The 22507-nt window shown below is 51.0% G+C and overlaps 12 protein-coding genes across 12 annotated transcripts; 7 read left to right on the top strand and 5 right to left on the bottom strand.

The window, feature by feature from the left end:
• Positions 1 to 1521: 1521 nt before the first annotated feature.
• GGS25DRAFT_522695 (uncharacterized protein) lies at positions 1522 to 2022 on the top strand (the record flags this gene model as incomplete). Its single annotated transcript, XM_049264287.1, has 2 exons — positions 1522 to 1768; positions 1862 to 2022. The coding sequence occupies 2 exons, from the start codon at positions 1522 to 1524 to the stop codon at positions 2020 to 2022; spliced, it is 408 nt and encodes a 135-aa protein (XP_049115577.1).
• A 371-nt stretch (positions 2023 to 2393) lies between these two features.
• On the top strand, positions 2394 to 3792 carry GGS25DRAFT_532405 (uncharacterized protein; the record flags this gene model as incomplete). Its single annotated transcript, XM_049265587.1, has 1 exon — positions 2394 to 3792. The coding sequence occupies exon 1, from the start codon at positions 2596 to 2598 to the stop codon at positions 3790 to 3792; it is 1197 nt and encodes a 398-aa protein (XP_049115576.1). The 5' UTR covers positions 2394 to 2595.
• A 32-nt stretch (positions 3793 to 3824) lies between these two features.
• On the bottom strand, positions 3825 to 6361 carry GGS25DRAFT_494678 (putative thiamine pyrophosphate enzyme). The gene is made up of 4 exons (XM_049261373.1): positions 5960 to 6361; positions 5851 to 5890; positions 4332 to 5796; positions 3825 to 4251 (listed from the first exon to the last, which is right to left on the bottom strand). The coding sequence occupies exons 1-4, from the start codon at positions 6355 to 6357 to the stop codon at positions 3965 to 3967; spliced, it is 2190 nt and encodes a 729-aa protein (XP_049115575.1). The 5' UTR covers positions 6358 to 6361; the 3' UTR covers positions 3825 to 3964.
• A 292-nt stretch (positions 6362 to 6653) lies between these two features.
• On the bottom strand, positions 6654 to 8375 carry GGS25DRAFT_321294 (uncharacterized protein). Its single transcript, XM_049257825.1, has 2 exons — positions 7228 to 8375; positions 6654 to 7165 (listed from the first exon to the last, which is right to left on the bottom strand). The coding sequence occupies exons 1-2, from the start codon at positions 7959 to 7961 to the stop codon at positions 6724 to 6726; spliced, it is 1176 nt and encodes a 391-aa protein (XP_049115574.1). The 5' UTR covers positions 7962 to 8375; the 3' UTR covers positions 6654 to 6723.
• On the top strand, positions 8293 to 10325 carry GGS25DRAFT_321300 (putative allantoate permease). The gene is made up of 4 exons (XM_049257826.1): positions 8293 to 8522; positions 8583 to 8724; positions 8802 to 9469; positions 9546 to 10325. The coding sequence occupies exons 1-4, from the start codon at positions 8510 to 8512 to the stop codon at positions 10142 to 10144; spliced, it is 1422 nt and encodes a 473-aa protein (XP_049115573.1). The 5' UTR covers positions 8293 to 8509; the 3' UTR covers positions 10145 to 10325.
• Positions 10326 to 12341, top strand: GGS25DRAFT_321264 (major facilitator superfamily protein). The gene is made up of 4 exons (XM_049257824.1): positions 10326 to 10552; positions 10604 to 10665; positions 10731 to 10893; positions 11050 to 12341. Exons 1-4 carry the CDS (start codon positions 10507 to 10509, stop codon positions 12231 to 12233), a joined length of 1455 nt encoding a protein of 484 aa, XP_049115572.1. The 5' UTR covers positions 10326 to 10506; the 3' UTR covers positions 12234 to 12341.
• A 1024-nt stretch (positions 12342 to 13365) lies between these two features.
• GGS25DRAFT_494648 (uncharacterized protein) lies at positions 13366 to 14205 on the bottom strand. The gene is made up of 2 exons (XM_049261372.1): positions 13933 to 14205; positions 13366 to 13873 (listed from the first exon to the last, which is right to left on the bottom strand). Exons 1-2 carry the CDS (start codon positions 13997 to 13999, stop codon positions 13674 to 13676), a joined length of 267 nt encoding a protein of 88 aa, XP_049115571.1. The 5' UTR covers positions 14000 to 14205; the 3' UTR covers positions 13366 to 13673.
• On the top strand, positions 14201 to 15630 carry GGS25DRAFT_494646 (uncharacterized protein). Its single transcript, XM_049261371.1, has 2 exons — positions 14201 to 14774; positions 14876 to 15630. The coding sequence occupies exons 1-2, from the start codon at positions 14531 to 14533 to the stop codon at positions 15463 to 15465; spliced, it is 834 nt and encodes a 277-aa protein (XP_049115570.1). The 5' UTR covers positions 14201 to 14530; the 3' UTR covers positions 15466 to 15630.
• A 285-nt stretch (positions 15631 to 15915) lies between these two features.
• On the top strand, positions 15916 to 17131 carry GGS25DRAFT_532372 (uncharacterized protein). The gene has a single exon (XM_049265586.1). It carries the CDS (start codon positions 16278 to 16280, stop codon positions 16950 to 16952), a length of 675 nt encoding a protein of 224 aa, XP_049115569.1. The 5' UTR covers positions 15916 to 16277; the 3' UTR covers positions 16953 to 17131.
• Positions 16810 to 19092, bottom strand: GGS25DRAFT_494645 (FAD/NAD(P)-binding domain-containing protein). The gene is made up of 2 exons (XM_049261370.1): positions 18391 to 19092; positions 16810 to 18327 (listed from the first exon to the last, which is right to left on the bottom strand). Exons 1-2 carry the CDS (start codon positions 18687 to 18689, stop codon positions 17283 to 17285), a joined length of 1344 nt encoding a protein of 447 aa, XP_049115568.1. The 5' UTR covers positions 18690 to 19092; the 3' UTR covers positions 16810 to 17282.
• A 306-nt stretch (positions 19093 to 19398) lies between these two features.
• On the bottom strand, positions 19399 to 20462 carry GGS25DRAFT_321114 (acyl-CoA N-acyltransferase). The gene has a single exon (XM_049257822.1). It carries the CDS (start codon positions 20255 to 20257, stop codon positions 19577 to 19579), a length of 681 nt encoding a protein of 226 aa, XP_049115567.1. The 5' UTR covers positions 20258 to 20462; the 3' UTR covers positions 19399 to 19576.
• Positions 20463 to 22495, top strand: GGS25DRAFT_321203 (uncharacterized protein). Its single transcript, XM_049257823.1, has 5 exons — positions 20463 to 20901; positions 20966 to 21202; positions 21283 to 21356; positions 21414 to 21577; positions 21681 to 22495. The coding sequence occupies exons 1-5, from the start codon at positions 20667 to 20669 to the stop codon at positions 22156 to 22158; spliced, it is 1188 nt and encodes a 395-aa protein (XP_049115566.1). The 5' UTR covers positions 20463 to 20666; the 3' UTR covers positions 22159 to 22495.
• Positions 22496 to 22507: the final 12 nt, after the last annotated feature.

The following is a 22507-nucleotide window of genomic DNA, read 5'->3' as shown; positions in this document are numbered from 1 at the left end:
TTCCAGTTGACGTACCTACCTACATGTACTATGGTACTGGATATATAGCGTGCTAATGGATGCCTGCCTTAGTACCTAGTATCTACTATGTATGTACGTACCCACGTATTAGATAAATACACATCTGTAGAGCAATTCTGACATCGTTGGCAATCTCCACGTTCTAGCATCAAGCACTTGTAAGCAAGAAGCAACCGAGGCGCGTTGAGATAATCGTTGTTGGGTAATTTCCTAGGGAAGTCAGTATCTCGGTCACCTCCTCTTGTATGATTACGTAAGCTTGGCTATATATATGTCGACCCCTTAGTATCCGAGGAGATGCTACAGATCCTCGCGCCACGACGATGTTGTTTTGCGTCTTCCAGGTTCCGCGTACTGATGTTTCATGCCCGTTCATGATAAGCTTTCCATTATGAACCACGGTCAAAAACTAGGTAGATAAGCCTAGAGCTATAGAAAGACATCATGATGGAGATGTCGTTTCAAGCACACATATGCCTGGCTTAGTCGTACTAGTATCTCAAAAGAAAAAACATGAACACTGGTACTTATTGCCGTCTTTGGAATCATTGTCTTCCCTAGAATTGTTCTCGTCTCCAACTGTAGGCGGTGCCCTCCTCCATGACAAACTACGTCTCACTCTAGCATAGGAGGAATTGGACGACAAGACTTCTAGTCTACCTATCATTGAAAGGTAGCTACGTAACGTACCAAGTTAGAGGTATTAGGTAGGTTGATGAGAGGAGGGCGCGTTGAGTAATATCTCCCGTTCTGCCTTACCCATCCTGTTCAGGTAGCCCGAAGATACGCCATTAGCATCTAGTTACTAGTCTGTCCTCCATTTCCCTGAACTCTCTGTTAATCACATTGGGCATTATATAAGCTTAGCTGTAGACATAGGTATCGTTATATTTACGGACAGTCCGCTTTGGTTTAGGGGTTCTAATCACGAGAATACATCTACAATACAGCAATACAAATCGATGGATGTAACCTTGTAACCCACCACTCGGGCACCCTCCAGAACTTGGCCAGTCGCAAGATTATTAGTAACTCTTCTTGAACTCGGGCATTTTTCTGAACATACTACTACTAGTAGTACCAATTGACACCTCATCATCTCGACACTATGTAACGAACTTTTGGCCGGTTATATACGCAAACCTAGTAGTAAGCATGCAAACTTCGCTTTAGGTTCAGCCTTAAATGGAAACCTGGGTCTTTTGTAGATGCATGCCAAGCCTTTAGTATCTAAGAATAGGAGTAGGTGGGTTTGATGCGGGACGAGCCGTCGCTATTCCTACGCACCAGCCCAAGGTATGGAGGCAATCTAGGTACCTCGCAGGTGGTAGATTACTATACAGCCTCCAGCTTATGGTGAAAAGATCCGAACAAGTGAATATATCAAGCCAAGTATATAAAGCACTTTGGCTTCTTCATTGTTTATGATGCTGAAGCTGCCAGATCGCCTTCACTCCATTGTCAACGAAAGACAGCAACCAATAATCGATCCGATCCACAATGAAGTTCCTGACACTCACCCCCTTTCTCGCCGGAGTCGCACAAGCCATCCGTTTCTTGAACGATGACCCGGCCGGCACATATTTCACCGAGGGCACCAACTACGTGCTGAGATTCGAAGCCGATGGACAAGACCACGTGGACAGCTTCAGGCTGAGGCTCGTCACCGAACTGATGGTCCCGATCCTTGTAAAGGACGGCATGAATGACACTTACGACTTCCAAGATGTGTATACTCTTATCGCTGGTGAGTGCTGAGATCTCATTCTTGTGGCCTTCTGGTGTGACTTGGACCTTGCTATATAAGTATGAGGTTGCTGATCGTTTTGAAAATCATTAGAAGCTGTACAGGTCGCCGACGGGAGCTATACCTGGCCGATCGAAATCTTTCAAGGCCGTGAAGGGGAGAAGTGGGTGTATAGGTGGGAGGCATCGTACACGAGTGGCAATATCATGTCGGCCACGTACCTCATCCCTTTCCACGTCCAGGCTGCGACCTAATAGCCTGCTCCATATTGAGCGAAGTGACTAGCTTGGGCTTCATTTGATATGCTATGTCTTGGGAATCTAGAAGCTTGCAGCTGCGCTACTATGCGGAGAGTAAGGTGGGAGTGAGGGCTTACAAGCGCGGTCGGTATCATGAACAAATATTAGGGAGAGGATCTCGTTGAGGAAGCAAACTAATAATCTATCATTCATTGTAAATGGTTATTATGTCTTGAACGCTTGTGAAACATTCACACATTGATATTTCGGACATCTCGGAGAAGTGGTGATGATGGTCTCCTGAAAATTCGGAGCCGATTAGCCTTCAGGGGTATTGCTCGATCGGGTGCATATAGAGCTTACATACAGCCAATCTCTCTCTTCAATGACGCTGACTTCGATGATGTTACACGTGAATATTCTATAAGTAGCGTTAATTTTCGACTCCTTCAAGCCACCAATTCTTTGTCACACGACCACATGAACCGAGTTCCGTGTATATAATGACGGCATGTAACTATCATCAAAACACTCTCAACCTTCTAGTCAATTTCCATCATTTGAGCATTCATACCACAAAAACTCACGATGGCGCCCAACTTTCCGGGTCTCTGGAGGACCAATTACTTGAATATGCTCACCCCCACGCTATATTCCATCATCTACATATCCGGTATTGTCAGCTCTACCGCAACCCCACCATCTCTCCCACCTCCCACCGGGCCCTACAACGTCGGCGTCCGCAAGTACACCATCGAGCACCTCAACACCCACGACCCCGTAGCCCCAAACAACGTCAGCACGGCCTTTCTCGCCACCATCTTCTACCCCACTCTCCAAAAGCACCAAGGCCCGCTCCTCCCATACCTGAACCCCGAGACCGCCGCGTCCTTCGAGCAGTCCTGGAACTACACCAACGGCACCCTGGCATCCATTACCTCCACCCTCCAACCCAATGCTTCCATCCTCGACCCCAAGGAGCTTGCAGGGAAGGCAAGCCAGTCACTGCCCACCATCCTCTTCGGCCCCGGCGGCGGCGGGCCCCCCGTCGAAGCAAGCACGATCCTGCTGTCCGAGCTCGCGTCGCACGGGTACGCCGTCATCGGGCTCGACCACCCCTTCGAGCAGCCGTTCATCCGGTATCCGAACGGCACCGGCGTCTTCGGCGTCGACATCGACTACGGCTCCGGCGACCTTCTCACGGCGCTCTACGACATGCGGGTCGGCGACAACGCCGCCTTTCTAAGCACGCATCTCCCGGCCCTGGCGAGAGGCGGAGAGCTGCCGCTCAGCACGGCGAACGTCGGCGCCCTGGGGTACTCGCTCGGGGGCGCGGCGGCGCTCGGCTCTTTGCAGAGCGAGGGCGGCGGCCTTCTCGTGGCGGGGCTGAACCTCGACGGCACGATGTGGGGGGCCCCCGCGCTGAACAGCTCCGCCGCAGACGTGCGGAGGCCGTCGTTCTTGCTGGGCAACGAGGGACACGGCGGGGAGGACGGCGGCGACTACACGTGGGTTTCGTTCCCGGTGTGGCAGACGGGCCCGAGGTGGAAGATGCTGGTCAATGGGACGAGCCACCATGACTTCTGCGACGACGCGTTCTGGAAGACGGTGCAGCCGGGTGCGGATCAGGATACGGGGACGATTGAGGGGCTGAGGATGTTGAAGGTGCTGAATGCGTATGTGAGGGCGTTCTTTGATTTTACGGTGTTGGGGGGGAGGGAGGAGGGGATTTTGGAGGGGCCGGATGGGGAGTTTCCGGAGGTGGTGGTTGTGGATGTGAGCTAGGTACGGAGTCTACAGTGAGATGCATGGTAGGGTTGAGTATATGCAGGTAGTAATCATTTATACTAGATCTTAATCGCGTAGAACTTTCAATATTAGGTGGCATTAATGTCAGTGCCTAATTTCCAAGGTTACCTCATACTTAGTTGCCTACCTGGTGATGTAGATATTACGTCTACATCAAAATCTCGACTAGCATTCCTTTGCCCTCATCAGCAACCCTTACAGCTGCCTTCTGAAGAGCCTCCTTAAAATCTCCAACCGTTTTGGCTCGCACACCCTTCATCCACCCCTTCGTATCATCCGCATTTCCCCAACCCACCTCCGACCCCGCCGCCGCCTCCGCCAGAGCAGCATAGTTCGGCGTCGGGCGGAAAGAGATATTGATCTCGTCGTCGGTTGCCGAGCTGTTTAGGCCGTTGGGGTATACGAGCTGCGTCGAATTCCGAGGGGCTTTCCAGCCTTTGCCCCTCAGCGTGAGTCAGATGCTTCCCTAGGTATGGATATAAAGGGGTATGGGGTTATGAGAAAACGTGACTCACCCCCATTGTTCAACACAATCGTCAAAACTGGAATCTTGTACTTGCTCGCGACCCATAGCGCACTAGACGGCGCCGCGCACATGAAGCTCCCGTCCCCGACTATATGGCACACCAGGCTCGGCTTCCCCCCTCCGCCCCTTTCCAGATCCGCGAGCGCCATCTTCACGCCTAGCGCCGCGCCATTGCTCCACCCGATTCCGGTTCCTCCGCAGTTGATCCAGCTCCCTGGGCGGTCTAGCTGCAGCTGGTCGGATATCCCCTGCGCGGCAGTGACGGCCTCGACGACGAAGGTCGTTGAGTCCGGGAGTAAGGTTTTGAGGAGGCTGCCGATGTTGTGGGCGTCCAGCGGTGCGTCGTCGCTCAAGCGAGGTTGCGAAGTAATGCTGGCCAGGCGGGCCTCGTGGGCCTTGGCGCGGGTTTCTCCGCGCGTAACGTACTTGGGATCTCGGAGCTTTACTCGAAGCGAGGCGTCGTGCTTGATATAGTCGACCAGCTGCGTCAGCGCGGTAAAGCTCTCCGCTTTCCAGCGTCCGTGGGCGGGGAAGAAGGAAACGGGGATCTGCTGGTTTAGTGGATCACAATCTACGTGATATATCTTGGCAGTCTTCGGGGGAGGGTTCCGAGACGGGATCCAGGGGACGTCGCAGTCGAGGAGGAAGACCACGTCGGCGTCTTTGGTGCAGTCATCGAAGCTGAGACGGAAGCCCTCGGATGCGATGTGCGAGGAGGGGAAGCACAGGTCACTGCCGCCGGTATCGTGGACGCGTATCCCGGGAATGAGATCGGCCAGGGCCACTAGAAGCTCTGGTGTTCGGCGATCGCGGCCAGAGTACCCTGTGATAATGAGCGGGCGTTCGGCTTCTACGAGCGCGGTGGCAATATCGTGAATCGCGTCCACTGGAAGCGCACTGGGACCAATTGGCATCCATTGTGCTTGTTCTAATGAGTATGGCTCAATATCTTGTGCCAAAACCTCTCGCGCGGCCGCGACGTATACTGGGCCTTTAGGAGTGCTACTTGCGAATTGGAGTGCGCGCCCGATTGTCTGTTTGATATTTAGCCCCGTGCGAACTTCACCTACATACCTACAGTACTGTCGCACGATGGCCTTTTGGTCTGGCGCTTCCTGCAACCAGTGCATATACTCTGTCCTCGAGCCGGTAAGCTCACCTGACTCTGTATACGGACACAGGCCGGCGAAGATGAATACCGGGGCACGTCCGACACTGGCATTATGAACACCTTGGCCGAGAGCCTGTGTACCCACGTCGACATGTACCAGGACGGCTTGGGGGCGTCCCGTAACCCGAGCATAGCCATCGGCCATCGAAATTGCAGTGATTTCGGAAGGACATGTGATCATCCTAGGCCAAGAGTTGGGCCGCTCTCGCTTGCCTTTAACGATAGCCTCAATTATGGAGGGGTGATCGGAGCCAACATTGACGAAACATGCCGTGATGTCGGCCTTTGAAATAGGATAAGCATGAGAATCACATTACGGGAATCCGGGGCTGCATACTTCCCAGAGTGCCTCAAACAGGGCAAACGCAGTGGTATAGCTACTTAAAAGATAAATCTCCTATATCAATCACGTAGGACACACAGCGTGTAATGATGAAATTACATACGATTCGGCATTGTTTTGAGGCGAAGCTACTTCTGTATTTTTGTTGGCTGGAGGCTGCATGTTCTGATTTGTAGTTGAAAAGGCGGAATTGGATGTGAAGGGTAGCGACATACAAGACCTATTCGTTAAGGGTAAGAGAGGCGCCAAGGTTGGTGACAGTGCACTCGAGCGGCCTGACAAGCTTCGAGAAGTATATCTTGTAGAAATATAAGATATCCTCGCTAATGAATTACGAAAAGCCATTCCAAACAGCGAGTTGAGGAGACGGGTATTACATATGTAGGAGATAGGTAAGTAAGTTATTAAAAGTGAAAAAAGGGATGAGTTACAACGTTGGTAAAAGTATTTATAACATCCTTTGAACTTCAAAAGTTCCATGTTGGAACTACCTAGTAACATTGTTCGGCGCAGTACTATGCCGCCGTACGGACGAGCTACAATGAATGACATTGAGATCCTTCTTGTAGTACCCAATCAAATTCAAGATTTCCACCTTTGCTACAACAATTCAACGGCTATTCATGGATGTCACATTTCACTTTTCATCCCTGCATTCGCTGTGCTACTGCAGATAACTTATAGGTGCTTATGTATTGTACATTGTCACTCGGGTACCTACATGTAAGTAGACATATGTACCACTTACATTCTTAGACAAAAGCGACGCTGACTTCAAGAAAGGGAAGGAAAAGAAAACGAAGAAGCCGACTCATCAACCCTTACAAGAAATATGGCCAACGAACAATTACAAGTACCGAAACATTATCACTGACGTTCAACCTTCACTTCATTTCGTAGCACCACAACCCCTTCCTCCGGCTTCTCTCCTCGGGAACCCGCCCTTGCAGCTGTGACTTGAACATCGTGACCATGGTCCTGCAGTTCCATGTACGGCCCATCACCATTCGTGCTAAACATCGTGCTCATGAGACTCTTCGGCAGATACGGGTCCTGGATTGGCTTGACATGTACGTGGTTTGATTCGTTCCAGCGAATAAGTTCCGAAGCAGTGGGGCGACGGGGCGTGGAGCGGATCCGGTTGCGTTTGCGGAACAGGACGGCAAGCTCCGGGAAGCAGACGCACAGGTTACTAGATGCGAGTTCTGCCGTTCCCCAGAGAAGGATCTCTGGTTGTTTCCACGATGTATCAGGGTTACTGCTATTCTTCAACCGGACGACGAAGCCGATCGTGGCAAAGATAGGGGCACTGGCCACAATAAGTATGACTGTCTAGATCGAAGCACATCGTGGGGAAAAGGGGGCGCATACCATAGACCAAAGGTGAATGCCAATACAATCAAAAGTCGCTTCATTCTATCCACCTGAAGTTTTCGCACCGCTTGAATGGGGAGCAGCAAGATCAAGTAATCCGTCACCGTGTTGAAGCCACCACTAACATTCAGTATCCAATTCATTCCTACGCACTTTCCGGGCAAGTCCTTGTTCCAGATCTTGTCGCGCGGGTTGCACTCGAAGATTTTAACGATGGTGGTGCTCCCGTAGAAGCCGATAATCAGGATAATTAGAGTCACGATCGCGATGTCAAACATACTCCACCGGATCGGCGAGAAGACGCGCCGATAGAGCCACAGCACCGCGAGCTTGGTCATGCCTATCATTACTCCGTATTCGATCGCGGCAACGTTGAACCAGTAGGAGGCTTGGTGGAGCTCATCTACGGTGATATCCCAACCGTGCTGGCCACCGTGATGAGACATGGTGGCCCTCATAATGCCGCAGTAGGCCACGGTGCCTGCCCAGGCGATTGTGACCAGGAAGTCTTCAAAGATCCAGGAGCGTTTGATAAATATACGGACATAACATCGTAGGACGAAGAATATGGTGATTAAAGGAAGGCATATCCCTATTGCTATGTCGGCGAGCGGAATCAGAGTCTCTGGATGATCGGGATTCGATACAGCATTGTGTGGCGGTTGCAGGGACGGTGTAAAGGTAGGATTAGGGGTCAGCGATAGTGTACTTGATGGCGCAAGGGATGCCATGGTAAAGTAAAATCACTTGTTCGGCGATTCCGAAGTATTAAGATGTGTGCCTACAGACGCGAGAGCATGGTGTCCAGCTCCAGTTATAACCTATAATTGTGTTGGTCGCGAGGAGGATAGAGCCTTGAGGCCGTCGGGGTAGGATTGCTCCTTTATGGCTTTAGCACACATGAGCTGACCACCTTCCACATGCAAGCCGCCTGCAGCAACCTTCCATCCTACCACTCAAAACCACGGCGTGGTAGCATAAAACAGGGTTATCTAACGCTCTCCATTTCATATTCTGCAGCGCATTTCCACAGCTGAAAGCCCCGGCTCCCAATCCTACTTACCGGCTGCTACTCGGTCTTCGCAGACTATTCGTTTATACGAGCGCAAAGTACCTACATATTAGAAGGTTGTCCTGCCTTGCAGTTTTATCACGCGCTTTCCATATTATTCTCGTAGCCCACGTGGGAATTTCCTGTCGGCCTCTAAATTAATTTGCTGCTGTGACTTCACCATTTTTCAAACAGCCACCCTCAGCCCCGAAGTTACCCTCTTCGAAGATGGGTATACCAGGTGTGCCACTACGACCATACCTACCTGTCCTCATTTATGCAGATTAACTAACATGTTCAGATGGTGATGTGACCGGGTCGACTTCGACGTTACCCTCGGAGGATACCTTATCGGAGGCAGAGACAGCCAAGCTGATGCGCAAGATTGATCTGCGCGTGCTTCCTATGCTGTTTCTCATCTACGTCGCCGCGTTTCTAGACCGGTACGGCTTTACATGCTATCTTTTCCTATCTAATCCTTTTTTCCCTCTCTTCACCACTAACCGATATGGCTCCTCAGAGCCAACATCTCCAATGCCCTCACCATGAGCCTGCCCCAAGAACTAGGACTAACCGGCCAGCAACCCAACATCGCGCTAGCCGTATTCTTCGTCCCCTACATCATCTTCGAGATCCCCTCCAACATCCTGATGAAGCGGTTCACCCCGCACGTGTGGCTGTCCTCCTGCATCCTCGGCTTCGGCATCGTCATGCTCGCCCAGGGCTTCATCCGGAACTACAGCGGCCTGCTCGCGACCCGCTTCTTCCTCGGCCTCTTCGAGGCCGGCATCTTCCCCGGCAGCTTCTACCTCATCAGCTTCTGGTACCGGCGCCAGGAGTCGCAGAAGCGCTTCACGGTCTACTTCTGCTCCGTCATCTTCGCGTCGGCGTTCGGCGGCCTCCTGGCCTCGGCCATCCAGAAGATGGACGGCATGCGCGGCTTGAGCAACTGGAGGTGGATCTTTATTCTGGAGGGAACCCTGACGATCTTGGTTGCGATCGCGGCGTTCTTCCTGGTCAGCGATTTCCCGAGCCAGGCGGCCTGGCTCTCGGAGGCGGAGAAGCAGGTTGTGCTGAGTAAGACGGCTGGTGGGTCTGAGATAGGGTTAGAGGAAAAGGTTACCGGCCGAGATGTCGCGCGGTTCTTCAAGGACCCCAAGAATTACTTTGGCGCGATCATGTATTTCTGTAAGTACTTGCCTCGTAGTTCCCCCACGTATACATCTTTGCCACGCGCGGAACCAAACTAAAAACTTCCTGCCAGCGGTCGTGGTCCCCGTCTACGCATTCGCCTACTTCACGCCGACCATCGTGCGGACCCTCGGCTACTCGGTCGTGCAAACACAGCTCCACTCTGTCCCTCCATTCGCCGCCGCCCTCGGCCTGTGCCTCGTCCTCGCCTACCTCTCCGACCAAACGGACAGCCGGCTCCCGTGCGTCGTGTTCCCCGGCGCCCTGCTCGTCGCCGGGCTCGCGATCCTGATGACCACGCACGCCAGCTTCTCCGCGCAGTACGCGGGCATCTGCCTCGTGTGCATGGGCGCCTTCAGCGCCGCCCCCACCGTCATCTGCTGGTACCTCATGAACCTCCACGGCCACAAGGAACGCAGCATCGGCTCCGGGTGGATGATCAGCTTTGGCAACACGGGCGGCATCGTCGCGCCGTTCGCGTTTCTGGCCAGGGACGCGCCGTACTATCGCACGGGCTACGCGGTGTGCATGGCGACTGCGGTGCTGGGGATTGTGGCGGCACTGTGCTACGCGGGGTTGGTGTTGAGGGAGAGGAGACGTGGGAGGCGCAGTGGTGGTGGTGGTGGTGGTGGTGGTGGTGGTAGTGGGACACAGCATGTGCTTGCCCTGTAAAAATTAGGTACGGCCCTTTTGTGAGTGGGTGTTGGTGGTTCCATTCGGCGGGCGGGCTGTCAGAGTCGGATCTTTTGGTAGGGTAGCACGGGTGTAGAGTGTCTGCCAACCTACATACATGGTGGGTAGTGGGTAGGCAGATTGATAGGTAGTGTAGCACTGCCTGTGGTGCTCGGCGGTCGCAGCACCATCCCTTGCATTGAAGATCGCTTCAATATAAAATCTACCTGCCGTACTTCCCAGCAAACAGACATCCCCATGGGCTCGAATGATCTCTTTTCAGTTTATTGCATTCAAGGCTCCTTACATTGTTGTTGTTGTACCGGCTACTATACACAAGGCGCTTCGTGTTATTTGCTCCGATGGATAGCGAAGTTGAAGCAGGCGTCGTGTCGAAGGACGCTCAAGGTATGCCCACCCCCACACTCACTCCAGTGAACCTGCTGCTAACTGTAGCAGTCCAGATAGTGTCTACCAGGCCTATCATAACCCCTACCGTGGTTGCAAATGGCATGTCTACGGCAAGTGTTCACCTCCCCAACCATTAGTTATGCCCCTCAGTACTCATTGTATCCTCTGCACGCAGACACGGAAACTGTTCATCTCCACGACCGTTATTCTACTGAACTTCAATGTTACGCTGGGCTCGTCCCTCCCCAGCGGCGCTGGACCTGCATTGAACGCCCACTTTGGGGTAACCTCTGAGCTTCAGAAGCCGTTACCCGTGGCGGTCTTTCTCGTCGGATATAGTAAGTACCTACCATCTATCTCCTTGGCCCGCCCGTGTACATGTACACACCCAATGATATTCTCATGCACTTCAAAGTTGGCAACAGTTTGCCAATAATAGAAACCAACATACATCGAAATCTCGTTTTCTAGCCACTTACATTTTTCTTGCGCAGTTTTCGGCCCTATCGTATTTGCGCCACTCTCCGAGTCCTGGGGTCGTCGTCCAGTCTTCTTAGTCTCTTTCGCCATATACACGGCATTTACTCTGGGATGTGCTCTAGCGCCTAACTGGGAAGTATTTTTATTCTTCCGTTTTATGTTGGGATGCGGTGCAGCAGCACCACAGACGGTCTCAGGGGGGCTCTTCTGCGACATCTACCCGGATCTCGGGCCACGTGGTATGGCCATGACGATGCTAGGCCTCACAAGCAATGTTGGACCACTGGTAGGGCCAATAATCTCCGGGTTTACCTCTACGAGAGTCTGGCAGTGGCAGTTTTGGTGCGCGCTGATACTTGCGGGAGTTAATTGGCCCATGCTATTACTTATGCCGGAGACACTAGCACCGGTTCTGCAGGCTCGCGCTATCAAGGATACCACCAGGTCAGAGAAGCCACCTTTCATCCTATGGAAGCAGGTGAGAGTGATTGCCCGTCCCATTCGTATTCTCTCCGAGCCACTCGTGTTCTTCACCGACCTGTTTATCCTCTACCAATACGTCATCTTCTTTCTCTACTTCGGCATGTACCCAGTCATATTTCGTGGCACATACAACATGTCCGATGGCGTCTCTGCCCTGATGTTCATCCCCACCGGCATCGGTGCAGTAATCGCGATTGGCATCTTTGTGGCTTGGGACAGGTTCCATCGAAAAAGCGTCAAAGAAGGCAAGGCGTGGGCCCTGCAAGAGGAGTACCGACGCCTCCCGCTCGCATGTCTCGGGGGTCCTCTGTTTGCTATCTCCGAGTTCTGGCTGGGCTGGGCGGCTCGGCCAAATATCCATTGGGCCGTTCCAGCCCTGTCCGGTATCCCGCTGGGCGTGGGCATCGACCTTACCTTTTTGGCGCTCAACAACTATCTCACAGACGCGTACGACATATACAGTGCATCAGCTCTGGCGTCAAGCGTCTTCACGCGCAACATCCTCGCCGCGATCCTCATCCCGCTCACGACGTACCCGTTGTATGAGAACCTAGGTACCAACTGGGCCTGCACGTTGCTGGGGTGCTTGTGCCTTGCTTTGACGCCAATCCCGTTTGCGTTCATCCGGTGGGGGCCAGCTTTGAGGAGGCGCAGCTCCTTCTGCCAGAAGCTGGCACGTATGCGAGAAACCGACGAGGGCGCCATTCCGATTTGACAAGGTTGATGGTGGCGTTTTCTTGGAGATCTGATCTGATCATACTGTATACGTACAAGTCATGCACAGCGGCATCTGGCATACTAGCGTCGTTGGTGAGCCGACGGAAGCATAGCGGCTTAACTTCAGACCGCCAATCTAGAATATATTAAATAGACAATCCTACAGAACGAATTAGAATGCATATGCCAAAAGGTCATGGTTTCATCAGTGCCGTTAGATACGAACGTTCATATGCATGTTGGCCAATAATAAATTCGATAAAGATTTCTGTAGTAGGGGAGGGTGACACGAGATGGATTGGACAAATACCCCTAAAGTTGTAGTAGAGTAACGTCGGTCGGCGAAGGCGTAAGGTAAAATCCAACCCACATCAATGATACGTCGAACGTAAACATGAGCGAGGTTATTCGATGTCTACATAGTACATATATAGAGCAACAGAACTACAGCACTTCCTAGGGGTTTCTATTTAGTGAAGACACCTCAAGTTGTTTGTAGACAGGGGTGTACGACAAGGGGTGTACTTGGATACCTACAGGGATCCGCTAAATAGCATTGCATTAGCTCCCGCTATGGAGTCCATGCCACTAACTAATCCTTGAAACAGAGATCTTTAGGGCTGTAAATGAAGTAGCATTTGACATTTGGCAGTAGGTAGTACCTACAGTAGGTACAGTACAAACTCCAAGGACTTAGGTGAGACAGAGTGTGCACAGATACAACGTGAAATCAAATAAGGTTTACCTTACGTGGGAACTTTATAGTGGTATAGTGGAGCCTCCACCCAGAGTGGGGGGAGGGGCAGAGAGAGGAATGGATCTTCCCCCTTTCCCCTCCCTATGTCCCCCCCCTTTATTTTCTTCTCCTCGTACCGTCACTATTTTCCTACCAGGATCAGAGAAAAAGTACAGCCCTACCTAAGTAGGCAACTCCATACCTAGTAGTAATACTACGTGTTGTTTACAGTTGATGGCGTATCATTCAAACCCCCTAAGAATTGAATTTCGTTGCAGTGGCACTCAGTCATCTCTCGAAAGGAAGCAAATAGGCACTAGGTAAGTCACATAACGCAATCCGATGTAGATATAAGCCAGTAATTGAGGTAGGAAGTAGGCATAATCATTGACACGCCACTTAGAGTCTGCCTAAATGGCTCTTATGCAACTGGCTAACCTACTAGGTAAGTATTTATGTAGGCAGGCTGGTAGTACATAGATATAGATTTAGATGTAACTATGCCCATCCTGTGAAACCACAGCGCGAAACAAAAGACTCAACATCCGGGATAATATTGCTAGAGCAATTTGGAGTCGAACATAACGAGCGTCCATAGATACAACCAGATGTAACCCAACCACATGTAAACATCAGCCATAGCAAACTACACTTCCATTGCATGATACCTTGGCGCCCGAATTCCTAAACCGATGATCTTCTCTACTGAGTGTAGGAAGATTCAGACTCAACCCCGATCTGGAGCAGAGGGTCGGACTCGAACTTCTCCCTCTTCACCGCGTACGAGGACTCGTCCGGGGTTCCAACTTGGAGCAATGGGTCCGATTCAAAGGTAGCCCGCTTCGTCGCATAGGACGACTCATCGGGGGTCCCAATGCTTAGGAGAGGGTCGGATTCGAAATCTAGGTAGTACAATTAGTACTTTTTTCCTTTGACTTCTTACTATTTGGAAGAGCCATACTGTTCAGCTTGGGTGTGGGGATGGCAACTGCCATTGCGAACACCAAGGGGAGGAGGAAGCTCTTCATGGTGGATGGATGAGATGTAGGTAAAAAAACAATGTTTTAAAATGGTATGAGTTGGGTTGCAGATAGAAATGTGCGGTTTGACGAGAACGTGAGTACGGTAGGTTCTGTATTATGTCGCATTGTGAGCGTTCCCTTCTTTATATCTTTGCCTTACACACCTGGGCACTCTTCTCCTCTCTTCTCCTGGGTTTCCTCGTAGCCTCATATGGTTCAAATGCGGTAGAAGGTCATCTGCTTGCTACTAAGGTTCGGCTTGTAACATCCCCCGCAGATGGATGTAGCCTATCGATCTCGACGTCTAGATGTTGGGAGAACATCACGTCAAGTTTAGATTATGCATGGTTCCGCTGAAGATGCAATACGACTATATTTATGTTGTACTCCCATCCTATGTCTCGACCCAACTCCTCCTTATTCATAAGCTCCATCACATATAGTTGATGTTTGAAGACTCCATCACTAGATATAACTGTGCAGATCTCCATTGCGACATCATTCCTTCATTTCCATGAAGGCTATCACCCCGTAACTATGTCGTCGCAGTTTGCATATCAGCCGGTCTCGCGCCATTCCCTGGATTCGCCTGTTATCGAAAGTAAAGGGGAACATCTTGCGGAATGTGGATGCTGCGCCGGTAACAAGCGGATGCGGAGGATTCATTGGATTGCTCATACGGGCAGCTTAGTCGTTATTGCGAGCTTGTTAGTCCTCTTGGTGCAGATCTATGATGGTACCCTTATGGCTGCGAGATGGTGGGATATGTACAACTGGTATTGTGAGTATTTCCCCTTCTCTACCAACCTGAGGTGTTCAGCTATCTACCTACCTAGGGTACCTACCTACAAGACAATTGCTACGCTGACTCTTTGGATCCAGCTCCAGTCAACGCTGCCTTGGCCACTCGGCCCTACATCAACGTCCGGTTCAACGGGTCCCTCTGGTACGAGTCGCCGTTCAAAGGACCTCCCACACCAGCAGTCAACGAGGCATGGCACTCGATCATGCAATATGGGATGATTTCAGTGGCAGCGTCGGACTACGAAAAGGCCAACCACTCAGTCCGCACCGCAGTGCAATTCCCCCCTGAAGCGGGGGGCGGCTACATGGCGTCCGCGGTCGGAACCCACCAGCTGCACTGTCTGCACTTTCTCTGGCAAGACCACCACCGCGACTACTTCCCGGAGGTTCTGCGGAAGGTGGAAAAAGTGCCGGAGCTGTACGAGCGGCATTTCGAGCACTGTGTAGATTACATCAGGCAGAGCATCATGTGCAACTTTGACACAGGCTTGATCACGTATGATTGGGTGCTCCAGCATCAGAACCCAACGCCGAATTCTAACGCGATGCACAAGTGCGTGGATTGGAATGCCTTGCAGGAGTGGCTGCGAAATCGAGCGGTCGAGATCCCTCCTGGCTTCGTGTGGAAACAACCTGAAGGACAGGAGAGTCTGCCATGGAATCCTTGAGGAAGTTTTCAATATCTGTTGGCTATCTGTGAAAGGCTATTGGCTCTACCAAGAAGTTTGAGCATGCTTGGTCTCGGTAGTTGTTACACAATGTGATCTTAAAAAGGGGGGAGGGGATGATCTTTCTACTGGCTGCCTTATGTATGGACACCTTCCTATTTTAACGATATCAATATATGATCCGACAGTTCCCGGCCCTAAAGTCTGACAACCCTCGTGAAACCTACCTAACTAGGACGCTGCGGGAACCACATGCGATTAGGATGCAGCACCAGTGGGTGTAGCAGTAAGAATGACGTGGTTAGAGATACTCTGATCTGCGTAGGATATGATATCTGAGAAATGACATTAAACATCCAAGAGATACATACTACCTACCAGTGAAATAAATTCGGTTGGTGTATGTCTTTTTGTGTTTAGCCCCTATTTTCTATGTACATGCATTTGTCGTGACACCCTTACTGATTACTATGTGGATACCTAAGCTTTTACTACTTACCTACACAATCTATAAACATCTTGAAGGCCTATAATGAGGGTATCGTTAATCTTACCGTCGCGTCTCTGTTCGTAGATGATTTGATAATAGGTGCTACGCTAAATACCTCGGTACCTAGGGTATCATCGTTTATCTCATGATAGCGCAGTGCGGGGCTTGACTTCTCTAGATTACGTCCACACTTTGATCTACCATGGAGGGACTCGTCAAGCAAACCCTCTAATTTAGTCCTTAGAGATATTACATACCTAGTATCAAAATAAAGAACAGTTATTACTCAAAAGTGACGACCCATTAACATATCCTCATCAATATGGTCCAAGTCAAGCAATACCACCTGCCCCCAACCCCCCTCATCCCCAACTCCCCACAACCCCTCCTCCACTACATCAACCTCCTCCCCTCCCCCTGCCCCTCACTCATCCACGAAACCCTCGACCGCAACGCGTGGGCCACGCAGTGGATATACCGGTACGGCGCCACGCAGCCCTCGCACTACCACTCGCGCATCCACGAAGCCATGGTCGTGCTCTCCGGGACCGCGACCATCCGCTTCGGCGTCGCGGACACGTCCCCCGACCTCCACCACAACACCTGGGGCAGCGCCAAGGAGGACGGCGGCGTCGAGCTTGCCGCCCAGCCGGGCGACGTCTTCGTGATCCCCGCGGGCGTCGCGCACAAAACGTTCGACGCCCGGCCCGCCGCGTCGCTCAGCCTGCTGACGCCGGGGGAGGGGCGCGGGATCCCGGGCCCGGAGGCGTTGGTGGGGATCCGGCGCGACGGGTTCACGATGATGGGCGCGTATCCGAAGAACTGCGGGCACTGGGACTTCTCGGTTGGGGGGGATGATGTGGGGGATTTCAGGGCTTCGTGGGATGTGCCGCGGCCGGAGAGGGATCCGTTTTTGGGTGATTCGGGGGAGGGGGTTGTTGGGCTGTGGAGGGCGACGGCGCTGCCGGAGAGGAGAGGGACGGGGGCGAAACTGTGAAAGGGGTTTTGAAATGGGGGGTGGGTAGTAAGGGGCTTATGATCAGGTAATTGAGGTTGGATAGGATGCAGCGTGGTGATAATAGGTAATGTAATTTGCTGCAAATATCATTTGCCTACCTAGGTACCTAGGTTACGGATTTATTGGAGGTCATTGACGGTAGGAGATAATAGATCCCTCGGTACCTACAACTGACCCGTGTAGATAAATGAAGGGGTGTCTCATTATATGTACTTAAACATTACTGACTGCATACCTACCTATGTAGGTACCCAATTACCTAGTACTCATTATATTACTCTCGTTCATTCATCTAGTCCATCTAATGGTTTACTGTGTACCATTAGCCTTCCCCTTCTCATCCGGGTTAGGCAAAAAGTTCAACCATGGCGCCTCATTCATATAGCTAACGAGGCGGCCCGCCTTGTACTTATCACTGATCCACGGCGACACACGGAGCAGAACCCTCAACCACCACGTTTCCATAGCATCGTACTTCTTAACGTATGCCGAGAACGCAACGATGAAGTTGGCATGCGGTCGCTGTTTCACCTCGTACCGATCGAAGACCGCAACAAGCTCGCTCTTCGTTGGCTTCCTTCCGCCGTCCGATTCGCACTTTCGTACTAGGGGGACTAGTTCGTTCATTAGATGGACGATGCCTTCCACCGCCAAGTTGCCACCGAGCCCGGGGTTGACGGTGGATTTGTGCACCGCGTCGCCCATGAGCGCCACTCTGCCACCCGTGTTCCACTTCGGCTTCAGCACGCCCTCTTCAAGCGGCACCATGGCCGCCCTCACTCGGCTTTCCCATAGATCCTTGAAAGTGTAACCCGGGCCGACGGCGTAGCCACCATACTTGTTGATGGTAGCCTCGGACTCTTCCTCCGTGTACCGCGGGGTGTTGGGAGTTTTGGTAGCGTGATCGCTCTTCACGAACAGGAACCAGAAGATGAGATCCTCCGCGCCGGCAGCGGAAGCGCCGGAGAAGCCGCGGTAGTAGACGTTATGGCACATGCCCCCTGGCAGAAGCGGCTTGTCCTTATCACTCGGGCTGTAGTTCCGGGATGTTCCGAAAACGCAGCGATAGTCGGCTGTGAAGCCAGAACGCATCTCTTCTGATGTCGTGGCGTCCGTTCTTGCAATGTGGGATGCCATGAGATTCCTTATGGTGCTGTTGATGCCATCGGCTCCGAGGAGTATGTCTCCCTGGATGATTTTGCCCTCCTTGGTCGTTACTTCAACGCCGTCTTCTGTTTCACGGAATGAAGTCACGCTGGTGTGAGGTAAGACTTTGGGCTTGTTCTGGATCCCATTGTAGATGCAATTCAGCCAGAATCTACGTTCCATGAACGAGGTGAACCTGTTGAGTGACCTATCATTTGCGTGAGCGGCTTAATTCTCTAAAGCGATGGTGTAGGTTATAAATTCGGCTTACATCTTCGATATCTCCCGCAAAACGGCAGAACTCTCCAATAATTGCCCATATTGATCGTAATGATATCGGTCTTTCAGCGGAATGATGCCAGCCCTGATTTCTTCCCATATGCCAAGTTGCTCCATCACCCGTTGGGTGTGTGGGAAGATGGATATGGAGGCACCTAGGTGCGGTGCAATCTCACCCCTCTCTAACACGACATAGTCGATGCCAGCTTTCTCCAGAGCTAGTGCGGTGATTAGCCCGACTATACTACCACCGACAATGATCACTTTGAATGATCGTGTAGACTTCGGCATGATGCAGAATTGTCTTTGATGTCACGAAACTCATATTGGATTCTGCAATAATCTAATCCGCCTCATGTTTTCCAAGAGGGTATAATCAGTGAAAACTTCACACGTTTAGCCAGATATAAAGCCATGACGATGACGAGGATTGAGACCCCACGGATATGCGAATATCACATGTAGGTAAAGCTGAAGAATTTCACATCCTAAACAGGCATTTATTGACTTTTACTTTTTTCTCGTGTACTAGGTAGGATCAGGCACTTTTCAATCCCACAGCGGCTCTCGCATTAGTGTATTGGGTGTAACGTCCCGGCTTCAGCCGGTTTAAAGCTCATAGTATAGACTTAAGTAGTATTATATAGTAGGTAGGTGGACAGCTGAAAAGTAGTCATGCATCATTTTAGATAGATTAGTTCGTAGTGTGGGCAATATTCAGGGTCTATGTAGAGGTAGATATCGGGGACATATCGGTATCCATCGGACTATTCAAGCACCTGCTCGGCACGACTATCTCAAATATCATATCTGACCAGTAAAGTAGTAATAGATTAGTTAAACGTGTGATGGGACAGTCTATAGGTCGATACTATATCACGTTATAATATTGGTATTATTAGCTACTCAGGTGGCCAACTTGCCAGACGAGGTTTATTAAATAATGGTGGTGTCCCCGGATGCTAGACTGCAATAGACCTAGTGTCCGGGAGACGTCTGGTGTTATCTTAACTAGGTATCGCTTCTGTTCTCTCGGACATGACATCGTCTAAGCACCAAATCTCATTATATCCAGATTTCGCGTTCCTTAGACAATGTCAGGATCCCGGACAACTAACGCCTCAGACCAAAGTGATGCTCATACCATTGCGATGTAATTAGTGTCCGTTGTACATGCATTATTTCAGTGACCGAAGCTTTTCCCAATCGGACTCTAGCATGCCGTAGTAGATCTCATCATGCCAGGCTCTGTTAAACCAGAGGCACTCTCGGACCGTCCCTTCTTTCACGAATCCTAGTTTTTCGTAGAGTCTCTGTCCCCGGTCATTGAACCCAAAGCACGATATACCTACTCGATGCATACCCCCAAACTTGAATGCCCAATTGAGTGCCCAGTTTATCGCCTCCGGACCGTATCCGTGCCCCTGATAAGCATCAACGATGCTGATCCCTAGCATGGTCTTCCGATGCTGATGGGTCTCTGGTATGGGGGCAGTCAGTGTGAGGATCCCGATGGGCACCTCTATCGATGATTTTGCCTGACTTGGTATCATAATTATTCTCTCTTGCGGCGGCAATTGTTTTCGTTGACCTGGTTCATCGTTCGGGTTGCCTGGCGGCAGGCAAATAACCACGGAAAGACTTTTGTTCCTCAACCCGGCAATAAGCCCGGCAGTCATAGTCTTCGACTGGGGTCGAAACGCCTCAGGGTACGCCAATGGGAATCCAACTGGATCACCGGCGATGGCATCGTGCATGAAAGTGTGGTCAGCATCGTTATCTTGCAGGGCACGATAAACCAACCGCAGCGAATTCCAGCCGTTGCGCATGGAGTCCTGGATGGATTTGGAGTCCGACATCCTTCTATGAGTGAGTTGGAGGGGCACGGGGGAGACCTCATTTGGAAAGAATGTTGCCAGATGGAGAACAGCCGACTTTATCTATGAAACATTCTCCTATTGCAGATACATTACCCCCAAGCTCCTCGCAGACCGGTCGGGTAGTTAAGGGGAAGCAATCTCGAGACTCATTGGTGCCCGCTTCCATGCCAAGTTCTTCACCTCCGTCCCATGCTACGCACTCTCGTCACCCGCAGAGCCTCAACGGCCGATCCACAATATTCAGAGTGACACAACAAGTAACACAAGATAAAAGGCATCAAGATAAAGCCGTCGACTGGGCCGGCGCCGTCGCTTGTAACCTTGTATGAATAACGACTTGTCATTTTTTGTTCTATCACATTAAGTACGTGAATACCCAAATTGCAACATGGCAAGCCTCAGTGCATCTTACGTTGCCTCGGACAACTACATTCAACGCTTCTGGGAAAAGGAAGCCATTCGGGAGAAGACCACCTTGGATGTTCCTGATGGATATCCAAAACATATCGACTCTCCTCTCGCATGGACTGGAGCCGAAGTCCAAGCGAAAGAATCTGAATGGAGACTTAACCTAACGCCGGAGGAAATCGTCGCTATCAACGATGCCTTGGCAAAGTTCGAAGGCGAGTTCCGCTAATTACGGATTCGTCTCTCACATCTTATACTAATCAACTGCACCTGCTTTAGCCAATCATCATGACCTTTCAGAGCTGTCTGCATCAACTTTTGAACTGCCAGTTGCGTTTTCCCAACGCCTGAGAAAGCTCTCCGATCAAATATACAAAGGTGTAGGGTTTCAACTCATCCATGGACTTGATCCTTCCAATTATACGCCGAGACAGAGCCTCATCGTTTATGCGGGGGTCAGTGCTCACGTTTGCCCCCAGCGAGGGTTTGTTGATGTGAAAGGCAAAGGTGTGGTTGGTGAGTATACCGTCCTACTCTACCCGTATGGCTCAGTGAGTCGGTCAGTCAGTTACTAAACCAGTTATCTATAACGGTAGCACACATTGTGAATGTCCAAGCTACAGAAGACGGGCCAAAGACCACAGCGCCTGCATTTACTGACTCGCCTCTGGTACGTCGTTCCTAATGTATGTCTTATACGTAAGCATGATCTGACAGGAGTTGAAAGTCATTCCACACGGACAACTGTGAAGTCATGGCTTTCTTCTACATGGAGCCAGCCCTGAACGGTGGTGAAACGCTCCTCAGCAGCTTGTGGCAAACCTACAATGAGCTGGCAGCCAACCGACCAGATGTCTTGCATACGCTGGCAAGGCCTTGGGTATTTGACAGGTGAGGCAATCTCGAACTTGCACATTTCGGTTTATTGATGTTTGCTTGGAATTCGAAATTTTGGTACCTATGCTCGGGGATTATGTCGTTGACAATGTAGTAGTTTCAAGTCCTATGACTTGCAGCCACCTCGTCATGTCCAACCCCTTCGGACGCTAGCCTCCGATAAGGTACCCATCTTGTTGCGCTTCTCACGATACGGAATACTGGGGTGGCAGCGCCAACGCAACCCGGACCTGCCCGCCCCGACGGAGGCCCAAATCGAGGCCGCGGACGCTATTCAGTTCATATCAATGAAGAATGCGTTCAAGCTTCACCCCAAGAAAGGCGACCTCCTCTTCGCCAACGACATGGCTTTGATTCACGCTCGCGAGGCATTTGACGATGGGAAAGGTGTCATGAAGAGGCATCTTATCAAGATGCATTTCAGGGATCCTGACCAGGGATGGAGTATACCTTCGTCCGTCGAAAATGAGTGGAAAAATGTATATGGCTCAAGTGAGAATAAAGGGACCAGGGAAGAGACATGGCATATTCTTCACGAGCCTGGATTGGAGGAAAGCTCGCCGGTCAACGGCTGATCAGATGATGTATTGCCTATATGTCAAATATAGTGCCGAAATTGCTCTTTTGCGGACTAAGTGGTTAATCTCATTTCATTCTCCCGTCTTTCTTGACAGTAATCACTCACTTGCTGTTCGCAAAGATGTGGTGCATCTTTGCTCGTTCTCCTGGCTCGATCTGCATGGCCGTTTGATACAAGTCGTATACGCTTATACCCGGTCATTATAAAACTTGATATCTACCTAGTAGGGAGACATATAGATACTTAGCAAGATTAGACTCGGAGTTTTCATTTCCTCGCATCGGCACTTTCTTCGAGTTTTGCTAATGCTTGGCCCATTAATACGTTAAAACTCACGTAAAGCT

The sequence above is a fragment of the Hypoxylon fragiforme genome (assembly GCF_022984875.1).
Source record: "Hypoxylon fragiforme strain CBS 206.31 chromosome Unknown GGS25scaffold_6, whole genome shotgun sequence".
NCBI classification, from domain to species: domain Eukaryota; kingdom Fungi; phylum Ascomycota; class Sordariomycetes; order Xylariales; family Hypoxylaceae; genus Hypoxylon; species Hypoxylon fragiforme.
The sequence above is the reverse complement of the archived record's forward strand: the minus strand, read 5'-3'. Positions and strand labels throughout refer to the sequence as shown.

What these genes read in the sequence shown, in the direction of transcription:
- GGS25DRAFT_494678 (XM_049261373.1), bottom strand. Translation starts at nt 6,357, where the DNA reads ATGTTACTAGGTAGTTCCAACATGGAACTTTTGAAGTTCAAAGGATGT. An exon ending in TGTTTGAGGCACTCTGGGAA is followed by an intron (nt 5,797 to 5,850) that starts GTATGCAGCCCC and finishes CCTATTTCAAAG; the next exon opens with GCCGACATCACGGCATGTTT. An exon ending in GATTGTGTTGAACAATGGGG is followed by an intron (nt 4,252 to 4,331) that starts GTGAGTCACGTT and finishes TGAGGGGCAAAG; the next exon opens with GCTGGAAAGCCCCTCGGAAT.
- GGS25DRAFT_321294 (XM_049257825.1), bottom strand. Translation starts at nt 7,961, where the DNA reads ATGGCATCCCTTGCGCCATCAAGTACACTATCGCTGACCCCTAATCCT. An exon ending in GCATTCACCTTTGGTCTATG is followed by an intron (nt 7,166 to 7,227) that starts GTATGCGCCCCC and finishes TATTGTGGCCAG; the next exon opens with TGCCCCTATCTTTGCCACGA.
- GGS25DRAFT_321300 (XM_049257826.1), top strand. An exon ending in GTCGCCGCGTTTCTAGACCG is followed by an intron (nt 8,725 to 8,801) that starts GTACGGCTTTAC and finishes ATGGCTCCTCAG; the next exon opens with AGCCAACATCTCCAATGCCC. An exon ending in TGGCGCGATCATGTATTTCT is followed by an intron (nt 9,470 to 9,545) that starts GTAAGTACTTGC and finishes ACTTCCTGCCAG; the next exon opens with CGGTCGTGGTCCCCGTCTAC.
- GGS25DRAFT_321264 (XM_049257824.1), top strand. Translation starts at nt 10,507, where the DNA reads ATGGATAGCGAAGTTGAAGCAGGCGTCGTGTCGAAGGACGCTCAAG. An exon ending in CGTGTCGAAGGACGCTCAAG is followed by an intron (nt 10,553 to 10,603) that starts GTATGCCCACCC and finishes TAACTGTAGCAG; the next exon opens with TCCAGATAGTGTCTACCAGG. An exon ending in TTGCAAATGGCATGTCTACG is followed by an intron (nt 10,666 to 10,730) that starts GCAAGTGTTCAC and finishes CTCTGCACGCAG; the next exon opens with ACACGGAAACTGTTCATCTC.
- GGS25DRAFT_494648 (XM_049261372.1), bottom strand. Translation starts at nt 13,999, where the DNA reads ATGAAGAGCTTCCTCCTCCCCTTGGTGTTCGCAATGGCAGTTGCCATC. An exon ending in CCCCACACCCAAGCTGAACA is followed by an intron (nt 13,874 to 13,932) that starts GTATGGCTCTTC and finishes TGTACTACCTAG; the next exon opens with ATTTCGAATCCGACCCTCTC.
- GGS25DRAFT_494646 (XM_049261371.1), top strand. Translation starts at nt 14,531, where the DNA reads ATGTCGTCGCAGTTTGCATATCAGCCGGTCTCGCGCCATTCCCTGGAT. An exon ending in GGATATGTACAACTGGTATT is followed by an intron (nt 14,775 to 14,875) that starts GTGAGTATTTCC and finishes CTTTGGATCCAG; the next exon opens with CTCCAGTCAACGCTGCCTTG.
- GGS25DRAFT_532372 (XM_049265586.1), top strand. Translation starts at nt 16,278, where the DNA reads ATGGTCCAAGTCAAGCAATACCACCTGCCCCCAACCCCCCTCATCCCC.
- GGS25DRAFT_494645 (XM_049261370.1), bottom strand. Translation starts at nt 18,689, where the DNA reads ATGCCGAAGTCTACACGATCATTCAAAGTGATCATTGTCGGTGGTAGT. An exon ending in TTGCGGGAGATATCGAAGAT is followed by an intron (nt 18,328 to 18,390) that starts GTAAGCCGAATT and finishes CGCAAATGATAG; the next exon opens with GTCACTCAACAGGTTCACCT.
- GGS25DRAFT_321114 (XM_049257822.1), bottom strand. Translation starts at nt 20,257, where the DNA reads ATGTCGGACTCCAAATCCATCCAGGACTCCATGCGCAACGGCTGGAAT.
- GGS25DRAFT_321203 (XM_049257823.1), top strand. Translation starts at nt 20,667, where the DNA reads ATGGCAAGCCTCAGTGCATCTTACGTTGCCTCGGACAACTACATTCAA. An exon ending in GAAAGGCAAAGGTGTGGTTG is followed by an intron (nt 21,203 to 21,282) that starts GTGAGTATACCG and finishes CTATAACGGTAG; the next exon opens with CACACATTGTGAATGTCCAA. An exon ending in AGGCCTTGGGTATTTGACAG is followed by an intron (nt 21,578 to 21,680) that starts GTGAGGCAATCT and finishes ACAATGTAGTAG; the next exon opens with TTTCAAGTCCTATGACTTGC.